This window comes from Chanos chanos, chromosome 2, assembly GCF_902362185.1.
Source record: "Chanos chanos chromosome 2, fChaCha1.1, whole genome shotgun sequence".
Classification (NCBI taxonomy): Eukaryota; Metazoa; Chordata; class Actinopteri; order Gonorynchiformes; family Chanidae; genus Chanos; species Chanos chanos.
In genome coordinates this window covers 34272475-34288719 of record NC_044496.1, presented here as the reverse complement: position 1 = coordinate 34288719, position 16245 = coordinate 34272475, and the positions used below count along the sequence as shown (strand labels likewise).

Below are 16245 nucleotides of genomic sequence, written 5' to 3'. Positions count from 1 at the left end.
GCTGTGACCTGTATTAAGGTGTATTCTCCTGTGAGGATTAAAACCGATCAAAGCCAACCTCATTTCTCACACACTCTCATCCTGCCCTGCAGAGAGACAGCCCCACATGGCAGATACAATACGAATCAACAACTCCACAGCATCTTACTGAGGCAGCAGATATCCTCACTGCTCCTCTCTCTCTCTTTCCCTCACAAACACACACACACACACACACACACAAACACTAACTCACACACACCAAAATTTGTGAGAGGTTTGATTTCTGTATTGAGTAGTAGCTGCTCATGACAACAGGGGACAAAGAGGGTGCACAGAGGGGCAGAGATGGTACAGTGTACATTAAGCCACCCAGAACTGCTTCCCAGGATGCTTTGCAGCTCTTGGGCCCATGTGGAGGAGGGTAACGAGCTGGTAATTTCTCTCAGAGTGATCAAAGGCCGTCTCTCCAAATGAGTTCTTTTATACCTCCCACCCTCCTCCTTCTCTTGTGCCCGTTCCATTAGAAGTCAAGCGTTCTCCAAATCCCCATGGCGACAGCTCTCATTATTCCAGACCCTGGGGAACCTCCGGCACAAACATTTGACCGTTAGCATGTGGCCCCATTAGGACAGAGTGCTGAAAGCATGCACAGGCAGGTAAACACGGGGCGTCTGCACGTCACACCACAAACTCAGCAGCGGCGAAAGAGTGTTTTCAGCCAGTATATTCACGGCGTCAGCATCCTCAGAGTCCTACCCCCCTGTCTCTTATTTATTACACACATCTGAGCAAAAGCTCATCAAACCTGAGCTCAGTCTGCGCTGAAAAATGAAAATGTAGAGCAGAAAAACAGACTGAGGAAATACGTGGGCCAACTGGGCCCATAAAACACCCGCGGCAGGCAGGCAGCCGGGGAGGCACTGCCACCGCCTGCAGGCACACTCACACTGCCAGACAAGTGACTGCCCATAAAACTCCTAACGCACGCTGGGAAGACTGACGACTGTCCTCTCCAACTCTTGTCCCTCTGTCCTTGACAGTCTCTCTCACTCTCTCTCTCTCTAATTTGCTCTATCCGTCACTCTTTTTTCCTTTACTTTCTCTTACAGTCTGCCTCTCTATTCCACCTCTCTCTCATTCTCTCTCTCTTTCTTTCTTTCTTTCTTTCTTTCTTTCTTTGTTTCTATCTAGCCATCTCTTTTTGACTTTGCTCACTCTTGCTGTGTCTCTCTTTTCCCCCTCTGTCATTCTCTCTCAGTTTAATTCAGTATACATTTAACTGACATGACAGTGTTTGTCATTTGCATTGTCAAGGATGAAAAAGACGAGGAGTAGAGAGGCAAACTGTAAGAGAAAGTAGTAAAGTGGAAAAGAGAGCACGACAGAAAGTCAGAGATACATCTGTTTAATGATTCTCACTCTCTCTCTCTCTCTCGATGTCATTTATCTGACAGTAGAACAGTACAACAGTGAACGCATGAGCCAGACTTTTGTATCAATATTATAGAGGACTAAGGCGTACTGACTAAAACTACATGTCTGATAAACAGAGATAATTAATGAAAGACACAGATCTGTACTGAGGGCTGGAATTGCATCATTAGCTGGGAGACGGCTGATTTTGCCGGCGGTGGAGGTTAGTGCTGGAGATAAACAGACGAACAGGAAGAAGCGATGAAAAAAGGAAGTATCAAGGACGTGTGTCAGTTGGCAGATGGAGAACATGGGTCACCTCAGGGAAAGAGAGACGTGAAGGACAAGTCTTCCTTCTTCTCACCGCTGTCTCTCATTTAATCATCAGTGCCTCCCGCTCCTGCGTGGCTGCCATCTTAAATACCCACTTCAGAAGGGGTACAGAGCAAGATCAAATGATTGGTTAATATACTGATTAATTAATTAATTAACATGTTCTGAGGAGCATGAAGGACAAACAGGGTGGTCCACAGAGCTGAGAACCTTAGTCAATCAGTCAAACAGTCAAACAGCTGACGCCGGGTGCAGGACGAGGGGGTGGGGGTGGGGGGTTGATCGGTCGGGGAGAGAATTGTGTCCTCACACATACAAAAGCATTCAAAGACTATGATCTACACACACACTTATTCACTCACACTGACAGCCTCTGCATGGCTTCTCGCATTTTTTAAGGTTCATTAAGGAAAATGCCAAATTGAAATCAGCCTTGCAGCATTAGGATATTCATATCAGCAAACCAGACCAGAGACCAGAGAAAGACAGGGCAGCATCCGAATTGCCCCCCCCCCCCACACACACACACACCACACACACATACACATTTCTTTTTTAAACACACAGACATTAATACGCCATGATTAAACAAAAGATGCACCAGATCTGAGCAGGAAAGACAGGCAAGGTTACACCAGCATCTCTAATGGTTCTCAACACAACCTGTCCCTCCCTCTCTTTTAGTCCATCACAGCCCCTCTCACACCCTTACATTCTCTCTCTCTCTCTCTCTCTCTCTCTCTTTCTCTATGCTGAAAACAGTGGGACATAATGGACCATCTCAGGTTTCTGTGTTCTATGCTAATCACAGTCCTGCTGCCCTATAGCCATGGCTCTCTCTGAAGATGAACCCTAACTGAGTTTCTTCAATCGTTAAGTCAATAACAGCCTTCATATCAGAGTTTAATGGGTTCTAATGAGACCATTTGCTGGCCAGTGTGGATACACCAAAGGCATTTGTCACGTGTTAAAAGACTAATTAGGTCCTCCAGGCCTCCAGTGTAGAAATGCTCCCCTCCCAACTGATAGTAAGATGTGAGGCAGCATGTGGCTGGGGGCCATTTCCCAGAAGCACTCTTTCCTTCTCCCCTCTCTAGTCGTTAACACACCCCATTGTGACAGTTAGTAAATCACCTGCCAATTAAATTGTATTTTTATTAAAACAAGCAGAAATATCTGAACCCCTTCAAATACATGACTGCTTACTGTATTGACTGTTTTTAAGTACTCAAAAACTATTCTCACATAAACATCACTTTTTAAAAACAATTAAAAACAGATTAAAACTACTATGTCTCCTTACACACTATTAAAGATGGTCATTAATGGTCATTAAACCATCATTCATATATTTTTTTTAATCATTATTATTATATTGTACATGTCCTGTTGAGAATACATTTACACTTACTGACACATTATTCCACTGGGCCTATTACCTCTCACTAGACCAATATTTATCAGTGCATGGCTAAGCTGATGAAAATGGTTTCACATCTTGTCTTAAAGACCAGAGCTAAAAGTTTTTTTTGTGTGAGAGAGAGAGAGCAGTATCAACATGATTACACATCATTTTCCAATTTAACGGTTAAAGAAATTAGTTTACTAGGAAGTTCAGTTTCCAGGCGCCCAGAGTTGGGTTTGGAGTGGTTTTAATAGAAGATGTGAGCTTATTAGCACAACGGTATTTAAGTAGGGGGTAGATGTAGCCCTCTTCTCCACCAACTATTTTGACAGGCTACCCCTGAATTGAACAATGAACATATTGTTGCCTCATCTTCACATTTAACCACCAACACATATCCACCCTTCCCTTTGGCGCCAGTTCTCAGTCCACAATAAAACTTGGGACTGTGCTTGATTGGTTAAAGAGAGAGACATGACCAACCACCAAGGACTGAGGATGCAACATGACAAATATCCTAACATCAGCAGAAGAGTGACAAAGTGTAACTGAATAGTTCATTTCTTTCTTTGCTAATATATTGAGAGGTTCTGTGGGCAAAAATATGCAGAAAGCACTAATTGTTCAGAGTTTTGCATACGTAGGCTAGATGTAATGGAATCAGTGCAACCCTTTAAGACTCATCACTGTGACTCTACTCAACCAGAGCAAGCTGGAAATCGGTGCGAAACATGGGATACCGAAAAGCTGGAGAATTGAAGCAAATGCCTTTTCTCTCTCTCTCTAGGTCTTGGTTTGATGAGAATGTTGATTGTGGGTTCCTTCAGAAGTCGAGGCATTGAAGGGTCTCTTCAGATCATGCGCCTGAAGCAAACAGATTTATCAAAAGAGGCTTTTGTTTGTAACAGGGCCGCACCAGGTCACAGACATAGAGAAAAAATATTACAAAGAAAAACTGGAGTTCTACCTAACTGTCCTGTTTCTCTCAAGCTTACCAAAAGCGTTCATGAATCAGTCTTGTTTATTTTTTAAGGGCACTATAACACCCCCCCCCACACACACACACACACACACACACACCCCCACCCATAAGGCCACAAGATGTGATCAAAGATGAGAGATGTGATAGGTTTATATAGAGACAATTTTCGGTTCATATGTCTTATTATCTGTTTAGAGACGGGATGTATGTACATAATTAGGCTCTTATTACATTACTACAGAGCACTCACACAGATCTGCATAATAATCCCTGTCTAACGCTATGTTTACACACAACTTAAAATGAAATAGCACAATCCTTTCCCCCACATGCTCAAGTGACACAGCCATATGAAAAACGCAAAACACGCATTAAAAATGTTCTCCACATGGCAGTGTACTGAACTATATATAAATAAACAGCTTGATCTTTTTTGGTAGTTTAATATGATCTGATTACTACGGTGCAGAAGAAAGTGCAAATGCAAACAGTGTTACCATAAACACATTCATTAGACTCAGGTTGGCTTTAAACAAACAAATGGATGATGGGTCATAGTTCCCAAAACAGTCACCTCAGTATTTACCTTATGTCCTATGCAGGTTTTACAAATATAATGTGAATGATCTTGCATCTATAATAACTGCACGCCCAATTATATAATATGAAAGGCCAGTATATATATATATATATATATATATATATATATATATATATATATATATACATATATGTACATACATACATACATACATAGATATAAATACACACACACATACATATATATATATAAATATTTGTTAAGGCAGCAAAATTATTTGTATTTGCATTTGTATTTGAATAAAAGTGGAAATAGGCATAACAGTCCTGTTTTTGTTTTTATTACACTTCTAATTTTATGATATTAAAGTGTTAATATAAGTGTTCTTCAATAAACTATTATAATAATTATGAGCACTTAAATGTAATATTGGTTTGTGGTTTTCAGAAACCCAGCAATAAACATGTATAACCATAAACATTATTGAAAAGAAAATCATTTTAAAACTAAAATTCAGTTCTTACTCCACTCTCAAGCCAATAAACTAAACTCTAAACTAATAAATGCTTAGGTGAACATTGTGAACCCCGCCACCATCCGCCCTAATTGGAGGGCGCAACCGTTTGACACTCAGGCTTACTGAGCAGTGAGCACAGCGTGTAGGTGAACTAGCTAGTAACTACGCTGCCAGAGCTAACGTCGACTAGCCTCCAACGTAGAGCATCTTGTGAACTTATACTTTAGTACAGGTTTCACAAATAACAAAATACGTAAGCTTGTGCCACATCAGCGCCACACTATCATAAGTATCAGGACTTTGAAATGATTGTGCAAGAAACTGTGTCTATTCAGAAGAAAGAACCACACGAACTTGGGGGAAAATTGCCACGAGAATAAAGTCGTAATTTTATAAGGAAATGTTATAATATTACGAGAATAAAGTCGTAATTTTAGGCTACATGTTATTTTAGAGGGGAAATATCAAAAGAGCAGCCTGCCGATTGCGTTAAAATGAGGAACGTGGTGCATCTTGTGAAGTTATACTAGGTTTCATGAATAACGAAATACAGTACTTAATCTTTTGCCACATCAGCACCACGTTGCGGCAGGCTGTTATTCTGATCCTCTTCTGCTCTTCTGAAATTACGACTTTATTCTCGTAATATTACGACCTTATTCTCGAAATCTCAGACTTTCTCCCCTCAGTGTGGCCCTAACATTCCGTCGTAATGAGGAACACCAGCTGACATGTATTTTTCCGTTCTTCCCGAAAACACATAATTTTTTAAAATATTTGTATGAAATACATATTCCTAAAACCCCACTATTTGTGCTTTGCCGAATACCACACACACACGCATATATATAGGCCTATATATCACGTTTTAAGACATCAACGAATGCGTCTAAGAAACTTCTCGTGCAAACAGTCATCTGGCACCCTGAAAAATACCGTTTTTTGTTTTTCTGAAAGAAAACACGTAAACCTAATTGTTATTGATGTAAATTCTGTTATTGTTAATGTAATGATGGATAACGTTATGGTTTCTGATAGTTAATAACAGATTTCCTATGCTTCGCGACCCTCTTTAACGCATTATTAAACTCTTTGTAATCCAGCATCCACCAGTGGATGACAATGGAGTATAAAGAAAATTTGCCTCCCTCTCTTCTCGCTCTTCTCATCTTCCTCTACAACCACCCAAAGTCTCCGCCTCTCTGTGAGTGAACCCGACACCCACTCCAACTCCTTTTCCACCGCGAACCTCCTCCCCCTCACCGGCCCAGGATCCTTAGCCCACCTCTCCCAGCGAGTCCCTGAAAACTTTGCCCTGAGGAAAACAATAGTGGGGAAAATAGGCGCTACAGACATTAGAGGAAATCAAGGAACTTCATAACCACCCCGATTGTTGGCCCACGGCGGGGTGAGACAAGGGCAGGCCAAATAATACATAGGATGTGGATCTGGTATCTCTTGCTTGGTTCGGGATCGGGCTCAGCCTTGGTTGGTAAGTTTACTTTCAGCAACGTCTCTCCACATATCGGATTAAGTACCGTTTCACAAGCACAAAGCAAAGCGCCATAGTACTTCCTACAAATACCGAGTGACAAGCGTGCTTGTAAAAATACTGAAACAACTGTTGCTGTTTGCCACCGTTTCCTCGATAGTTCAACGTAACTAACTATATTGGATGTCGGGGTACTCACGAGACGGCTCTTTGAAGTCATTTCGACCGATTCTCATGTCCGCGTTCGTCAGTGCTCTCTAATCTTTAAATCCTCGTTTCGTTTAACGGAATACACTGTAAGATGGTATGAAGTAAAGGGAGGAATGCTGAGTAACGGTTACTTGAGGAAACCGATTATCAGACATTTCATTCGCTCGCAGGATCGAGAGGTAGAGAGAAAACGAGTCATGTGCGGAGCTTGTTGACAGGGTATAGCTGTGACAGTCAATATGTCCCCGAGCTCTGACAACAGTTCAGGGGCCTTAAACAAACGTACTACAATGGGCTAGTTATTTCTAGTGTTATTTACTTCTGTATAGCTTGAACGGTCCCTGTTGAGGCAGGGAGATCAGGAAAGTTTTAAAGTTCAACGATTAATCGTCGCGCATGTCCATGTTTATCTGTCCAGTTTTCAAACCGTCTGTGGGCTATTACTGAGGCATAATTCTAATAATTGTTGCATGTCCGAGAAAGTCTGATGTCCTTTGATATAACAGCATGCTTTTTTCATCTTTCCGACAAAAGTACCACCGCAGAGGTGATGCTGGAAATTGCTGGGGATTGGAATATTGTTTGGAATATGTTTACGAAAATTACCCATAAAAGTTGCAGCTGAATAAGAAAAGTTGCAGCAGAATAGCTACGCTATTTTCTTTAATTCAGTCAGGTCAATCAAGTTTCAGTCAAATTGGTTTTTCTTCATTGTGTAGGAATTTGTAACTACTTTGGTACTTGTTTGATTTGCTTCAGTTTGTGGCAGGTAAGGAGCTGAAGGTTTTAATTTTTTTCCTTTTCATTACGAATGTAATAATACACAGACCTATCAGAGGACAGTAGGCTTGCAGCGTGAAAGCAGGAAACTGAACACAAACTATGTCTGTATATTCAAGGTCACCCAAGCACTATTTGGTAAATCCTCAGTTAAGTTAAAAGCTATATTGAGAACAATGCACAAGTCACTTTACAACTCAGTGGATTCAGTATGCAGCAGTCTACAACCATCATGTTTTCATCATGGGCCTTTTACTGTTTTTGGATATACTTTTGTATGTTGTCTATAAGATTCACTGGTAGTTTTGAGTCATTGTGTTTAACAACTCTTTCCACTCCTTCTGTTGCTGTTTGGTGTCCTAGCAGAACTGATGATGTTATGAGTACACATTACGGGTACTAGTCATTTTTACACATTTTACTTTGATTATGTTACATTAACAGGAATCATAAGAGTGTCAGGCACCTTTGTATTTGGTGCTGTTTGTGATGTGTATACATGGACTCTTTAAAGGAGTGGATCATATATGAGCCCAGTCATTCATAAGTCTCCATCCCAATCATAATGGATCAAACTTGAACCTCATCTCCCTGTGGAAACCTCTTTTATCATTATTATTGATTGTCTGTTCGTTGGTTTACGTTAGTGTTCCCTCAAACATACTGCCTTTGCTATGAAATGTCTCGAAAACAGAAAAAAATGTCTCAGTAGATGAACATTAAACTTCTCCTCATACCAGTCGGAAAGGCTGTTTCTCCTGTTTAGTTCTTTTCCTGGCTCTGGACTGAAGCAGGAAAGCCTTTTATCTACAAACTGAGATTTCTGTATGGAAATCCACTCTGACCGTCTTGTAAAGAGGATGACCTCTATAATCATATGATGTTAACTATCCTAAATGTGGTCAGTGCTTCATTCATAGACCACTGGAATTTAGGATCAGAACAGTCTTTCATAAGCCTCCCAGTCCAGTTCAGTATACTCAGGTCACTTAGCCTTTGTTCCTGCTTTTGAATACAGGGCTGCTTCAAACTTTCCATTCATCACTGATTCCCACAGTCAAGTCTTTACCCGGGGATAAAACAAGTCAAATCAGAGAATCCTGTTACACTGGCTATTTGTGTGTGTGTGTGTGTGTGTGGGTGTGTGGGTGTGTGTATGGGTGTGTGGGTGTGTGGGTGTGGGTATGGGTGGGTGGGTGGGTGCGTGAGAACATTTTGGACATGCTGGTTTGTTGTATGTAGTTGTCTCATCATGAGACATTTTGACATTTATTTATTCATGTACAGCTGCATTTTAGAGATGTTTGGGTCATTTCTAGCTTTTCTGTTCCCTCTCAGTTCATTTCATTGATTCTAGACCTAAAAAATTGTTTTTAAAAATCACAAGATAGTTACATTTAGTTTAACAAAAAGAAAAAGCTGGCATATTGCTTCCCGTCTGCTTAGATCCTTCGTGTCTTCTGCTTTCTGAAGGCCTCATTAGTATGACAGTGCTGCACAAGGAGAGTGAGATTCTTAGAGACAATGGGCTGAAAGTGCTGCTTCCAATGCAATGTGCAATGCCTCTGAACTCAACCAAGTGCAGATGTCGTGAAAACTTTATCTGGCGGCATTGAAGCTGTCTCACCTCAGTGTCTTGTGTGTGCGTGGATGACTCATTGATCAATGCTGCGAACCCATAGGGGCAAGGGCAAAAGCGAGGAACATATAGCATGTGGAATTTGGAGTATGTGTGCATTGATTTTTGATCGATCAGTGCTTCCAAGTAATGAAAGCATAAAAAGAGCAGTCCTTTGATGAGGAGAGAGGAGCAAATCTAAGTATGGTCTCAAATCGACCTAAGCTAGCGTTGGTTTCCCTCACTACGCAGAATCCTGCATTCTTATTGAGCTTCCAACCTCTCTCTCTCTTGCACTCTCACTCTCTTGTTCTCTCTATAACTCTCCACCTCTGTCTTTCTCTCTCTCTCTCTTTTTCTGTCTGTGATGAGGAGACCAGCTCTCATTTCAGTTTTGAAATCTATAGGTGAGCCAAAGAAATTTTCAATTTGAAAGAGGTTTTCACAAAGCTTGGAGTATTGCCCCATTAGTTGATCTGATCTGGTGAAGCTCTAAACACATCACAGTCTCATAGCACAGTAAAGCACCATCAGGAACCAGTTTGTTAATAAGTCTGGTAGGTTATGCAATAACTAAATATGTTATTTGTTTTGCTTTAGTTATGAACTACCCTCAGTAAAGGCTTTCTCTGCAGACTTAAGGCTTGGTTTAAACATGAACTATGCTTTGGCAAATGTGGACTCTAGGATGTGTCTTTTGATGTTGTTTTGACATTTAAAAGGACAGTGTGTGTATGCTCTGGTCTCTCAGAAGTAATTGAGTCCACAGGTTGGGAAGCTGATTGGGCCCAGCTGTGTGGGCTAGCTGTGTGTAAGAGTTTTAAGATAAAAAGACGAACTCTGTGTTTATGCAGATTATTTGTGTACCCAGTCAGATTTGAAATTTCAGCATGCAGTTGTTTGAATGGGTACTGGAATTCCATGTTGTACGTCTGTGTATGGACTATCTCTGTTTACAGAGATCATCTCGGGTTGATCCGTTGACTTTCACTGCCGCAGAACTGGGCGCAGTCAGTGGGGTGGAGTACATTTTTCACAATAATGAAAAAAGGTCAAGTCAAAAGGTGCATTTATCTTAATGCCACTAAAGACATATGTTTCTGAGCCCCGTTCTCCTTTATTCTCATACCCTCATCCGCTCGTCACAGGCTGTTTTTCATTTTTCATATGAAAACTTCCTTAGTGTTCCACATATTGTTTTAGGCTGCACAAGTGGGGGCCTGGAGTCTGGCAGACAGCTGGCTGTCCTGCTGTCACTGTAGTGATCAGAACTTATTTTCTCTGTTAAGTCACACAGCATGGCATGGTGAATGTGGAGGAGCTATTTTAAACACTCTTCTATCCCAGCTTCCCACTGTTACTCACAACAAAGAAATAGAGAGAGAGAGAGAGAGAGAGCACTTTGAAGTGAAATAAGAACAGAATTCTGTGATGGAAAATGCAGTATTATCTTAGCCATTGTATCCTTTTTACTTTAAAATTCTTGTATGTCCCAGCTCTAATCTTAATGGATGATGTGAAAAGACATAAATGTAAGAAGGCTAAGCACTAAGGGACTGAACACCCAGACTAAAACGTTTAACCCTGCACTCTTTATGTCAATGTATGTTTTAATATCGAAAAACAAGCCAACTTTTGGCTTGTATTGATAATCACAGTGGATCAGTGTGGAGCACAGAGCCTGATCAGAGTGTAATTATCATGAATGAACGGGTTAATTGAATGGACTATTATTCCAGATCAACACTACTGTAGTTCATGCTCACATACAAAGGTTTGGCGATAAATTCTTATACGTGTCACAGAACAGCGGAATGGATTAACAAATATGTACAGTGCACAGACAGAGTTGGCACTTTATGGAGGGACTCCTAGCTTTGTCTTTGCAAACAGCACGTTTTCCCAGTAATGACTGGAAGAGAGGAGGTCAGGGATCCGGTGGTCTTTTTCTTTCTTTTTTTTTTTTTTTTTTTTTAAGGGGGGAATCTGGTCTTGTTCTGCCTCTCTGGGCACCTCACACATACACACACAAACACCCTCTACTATCTCAGCACCACCTGGTTTTTAGTAGTCTGTAATCTCTCCCCATCCCCAACCCCGCCAAGCCAACGGTAATGGCTTCAATGCCAGTTTGTCCTCTCCCTCACAGCATGGAGTAAATCTTTAAAACCAGGCCACTAAATCCCCGTGGTTCATTCCGCACTTTTTTAGGGCTGAGACAAGATAGTCAAAGCAGCCAGCCGTAAACCTTAGCTGTGATGCGGTGTGTCTCATTGATACGTGGTAATTGCGTTAGCGTCCAAGACTAGGGCTAATGAGAGTATGCTGGTAGTTCATATTCATTTTAGAAACCCGTACAGTGAATTACTGTTCATTCTTTAAGCGTCTGCCTTCATCTGTGAGCATTATACTGAGTATTTTGCCTGAACGAGCACTGGCTGTGTAATCATCGTCCTGTAATGACAACTTATGATGAAGTTGATCTGAAATGAAGGCTTTCTTTACGGCGCTCTCCCTTACCGGGCGCTTTGGGCGGGGGGAAAAGCATTAGGCTTGAGATCCGCATCTGTCGTATTACAAATTACTCCTTCTCCCAATAAGGTGTAACATTCCAAATCGAATCCCAAAACAGAGTTAGCGTCGATAAGACACAGTGTAAAACTCTCTTGAGCGAGCAGAGTTTTGGACTATTTGTTTTCATTTTGGTTGGTGTCGTGACTGCCGAGTCTGGAGTCTGAACGGTATGTCTGTGTCACAGACCGTTTCTCAAGCACGTGAGGACAGATGGCAGTTTGCAGCTAGTGAAGAGAAATGAGCCCACCCTAGCGATACCCTCCAGCACTCCTCTAAAACGCTTGTCTTGGCATTTTCGTGCATACAAATGTGACAGGCTGACTAAATGGAGGGTAAAACGTTCCTGACGGATGAGTGGAAGCGGTCTGGCGCTTGGAGCGGTTCTTAAGGACGCCCATAGGTATAATGGCACAAAAATATTGGTCGTGGGACATGCTGATAATTGCGTTATGTACATTGTACGATGTGGCATTTAACAGTTTGTTCCTCTTCATTAACACTAATGTGAATTTTACGACACGTTATGGTTTTTGTTTCTGAGTAAGCTGATGCATTACACGTAGCGGACAAAGTAGGCCTACAGTTGATACTGTACGGAGTTTCGCCCGTAAAATTATGAACACCCTGGTGTCATCAGACGATGGATACTGGGTAAACGTTATCAATAATATTAATGCGGGAAGAAGAAAAAATACGGTATTTTGATTAAGAGAAGGAATAAAATTTGCTGTTTACGGTTTGACATAATGTGTAACTCAATTGATGCTTCAATCGGGAGATCGGAGCAGTTCAATTACAGTATCACCATGACAACCACACACAGCCCGCGGCTCCAAGCTGAAGAGGCATATGTGTGTGATAAATCAGCACTGGCCCTGACTAATGCAGTGATGGGAATTGATTCATTCTCACAGCGGAGAGAAAGCAGAGATTAGGGGGAAAAAACACAGGATTTGAGTGAAATGAAGTGGCCCCTCTCAGACAGTTTGTTTCAGGGTTGTTTGTGAGAACCCATGGGTTTGCATAGGCAGATCAGCTGAGGCATACTGTGCTGAAGCAATACTCAGAGAACGCCGATTTTCAGACCGTCTCTCAACAGCCCTGCCACTGCTGAACAAACCCAGCCGGAGCAAGCGAGAGAGAGAGAGAGAGAGAGAGACAGTTCTTGTGTCCACATGGTGGTTGCTGAGGTGTACTAATAATAAGAGGGAATATTTGTTCTGTGTGTTTACTCAGATGTGAATCACTGATAATAATTTTTCTGGCCTGTCTCCCACTCTGTCTCATGCTCTCTCAACGCTGTGATCAGGACAGATTTCCAACCTATGCTTAAATTAGCCTCTAGTCTGAGAGGGGGAAAAACTTTCAAAACTTCTAAAAAAACAAGTCAAAATGGGTTTGCGCCTCTTAATTGTCACCATTGTCGTCATAACTCTAAATTTAGCTAATTTAGCTCTAAATGGCTACTGGAGCTTTAGATTAACTTAAACATTAATTATTTGAGGTGACAGTAATATGGATGTTTCTGCCCTCTTTTATGGCAACATTTAAGTTTGACAAACTCACACAACGCTACTGTCACTCTAATTGCACCGTCATTGACAATACTAGGTCGTCGACCTTCGTAGCCTCACAAGGAGCATGAGGAATAGACAGGTTTAAAAAAAAAAAGACGCAAGCATAAAGGGATAAAAGCAGTTGAAGGGAAGAAGAGAGAGAGAACAGCTGCTTCACCTGCCATGCGGCCTGACGGGTAGTGGATGCCCTCCTCTCATCTCTTGTGTGGATGTCTCATTCTGCCGTGGGCCTGATCAAAGCCAGCCCTTCCCCTGCTGTTTATGGATGTGTCAAAGGGAACTCGTGTTTTTTGTGCTGCCTGCCTGTCTCATCATTGGCACGACAGCCTTATAAAAAACATTCTCTGCTTATTAGTCAGGCGGGGATGACCAGTTCTCCATCATACAGAGTCAGGTCCCGCGGTTCCTCCTTTCTTCAGCTGTCTCCCTCTCCTAAATATAAGGAGTAGTTCCCCTGCTCCCCCCACCCCTCTTTGGTCCTTTTCTCTGTCTCTCCCTGTTCTCATGTTCTGTGTTTTCCTGCTTTTCTGTGAGAGAATGGGTCCTGCAGAAACTGAAGGTCAGAGGAGTGTAGAGTGACGTGAGATTCGGATTCAGGGCCATGTTGGAGCGACGCTTTTAGTCTTATTTGGCTTCTCTGGGCTCATTCATCAAAGTCTCTGATGGATCCAAAAATGTCAGTGGCTCAGATGTGGGAGTGTTTACTGCGTGTCACACCGAGCCGGGCCAAGCCGTTTAGTAATGACAGCCTAAAGGTAGACAATCAGAATTAATGGAATGGCCTCTTTCCACAAGACGGGCGTCTTTTCCATCAGGGATGCTCAGAGGCAAATAGAAAACTCATTTTGTCTGGGCTGTTTATGTGTGTGTGTGTGTGTGTGTGTGTGTGTATGTATGTGTGTTAACTTTATGGGTGCATTTGGCTGGGAAGTGGATTACGTCAATCTCATTTAACGGCGCCAACAGGCATCAGAAATGCTCTGTCTCTCTGCAGTAGTGTTCAGGTGAGGCCAGCGCTGAAACCCCAACACTCAGACACTTCTTAAAAATAGCCTGTGTCAAAGTATTGGGGAAATACCCAGCTATCTAGAGTCTGAGGTTACTTTACCATGATGCTACACTTTTCTGTTATATTTTGTTATTTTTCGATCCATGGTCGTAATGTAATGATTTTTTGTAAACACTGGAAGACATTCATTTGATCTGCTGTCAAACCTGACTTAGGTAGTTATATAGGGTGAACGAGACTCTGTTCTTGCTTCACGGTAGCCATGACTACAGTGTGATGAGTTCCCATGTGATTACCTCGACGGACAGAGAAAGGACAGAGTGAATATGTTCCACGGTCTGTTTTTCATTTTCTCGCCTTTGGATCAAATAGTGACCCCAGTGACTGTTCTCCATTTGCAGTAAACAGCATGAACCAGCACAGACAGGATAAAGAGTTTAATGGGAAAATAAAAAGCTTCAAAGGGATTCAGTTAAATGGTTTTAGTTGCACAGACTGTATACAGTGATTCAATGTTTAATGTCTGGTGTTTAAATGAATTTATTTAATTAAATTCAGAGGTTGCAGTTCCAAATTAAGTAATGATTCAGATGACAATACTTGTCTATGCTAATTCAGCTGCCACAGGCTGAGTGGAAAATGGCATTTTTATTTGTTATGTATCTTGATCTCTCTAATTAATCACTTTGATGGAGCATTTTCACTGTGCATCTCTGTTTTATTCACAGCAGTAAATGAGCCGATTTGGGAAAAAAAAAAAGGCATCAGAGATGTTGTAAATTTACTGAGCTGTATACGTGTAAATGAAATGAAAGTTACTGAAGAGCTATGCATCTGCTTTAGTGTCAGACTGATGTGGCCCTTCTGCTCCCAGACACAGTGAAGAGCCAAGAACTGATGTACCCAGTTCTTCTTTTCTTACACACACACACACACACACACACACTGAGAGAGAGAGGATTTCAGAAAGCCATACAGAGTGGGGGTTGAAAGTAGACCCAGCTAGTAGCAGTTTCTTCTTCTGTTAAATGTGTATGATTGAGACTGAAGCTACAGCGTTGGAGCCATTTCACGGCAATAAAGCTATGGCATCTTTATCTCCACATAATCAAGCCCACTTACAACCTTCAGAGCCAAAAAATTGATGAAATGGGAAATAAATAATAAAAAAATGCAATTTGCAACATCACCAATTTAATGATAATTTATATGTGAAAATAAACAGTGGTACAGGGTTATGGCTAGCCAGTGACTGCCTGTATGCCAAGACAGGGAACCAACCCGATTCTCTGGAGCTGTTATTTTCATGAATAATTAAGGACACATCTGTGTGTGTTTCTGGATGAAAACAGATCCGGACCAGAGAGAATGCCCAGAAACCCTCTATTGTGCATTCTCTCTGAAGGTCACAGCCAAAGTCAAACAGAGCAGTCTTACAGTATTTGTGTATGTGTGTGTGTGTGTGTCTGTGTTTGTGTGTGTGTGTGTGTAATGATGAGAGTGGCATTCATTTATTGTTTTGAAATAATAGACTGCATGCTGACTTTTCAGGAAACATTTTATTAAAACCTCTTATCCGTGTGGATTCAGGCGCTTCATAATCATACAGCCCTGCAGGGAGTCTAATGAAATGGGTTATTTTTTTCTTTCTTTGTTTATTTCAAGGAAACTCAGCATTGCCTTGAAGCTGTAAACCCTTAACTCTTAGTGTTGATGTTTTGACTGGGTAGTGAAACCATGGCTGGGCACTGGAACCATAAGTCCAGTGCATGATGGGAAATGTAGTGTCCTAAGAGAGACACTGTGCTCCTG

General features: G+C 41.6%; 1 protein-coding gene across 1 annotated transcript in view; it reads left to right on the top strand.

The window, feature by feature from the left end:
- Positions 1 to 6515: 6515 nt before the first annotated feature.
- Positions 6516 to 16245, top strand: part of ldlrad3 (low density lipoprotein receptor class A domain containing 3) — a 43376-nt gene continuing 33646 nt past the window's right edge. Inside the window, exon 1 of the mRNA XM_030765280.1 lies at positions 6516 to 6665. Coding sequence (XP_030621140.1) covers positions 6614 to 6665 — 52 coding nt within the window. The 5' untranslated portion in view covers positions 6516 to 6613. The remainder of the gene's footprint in view (positions 6666 to 16245) is intronic.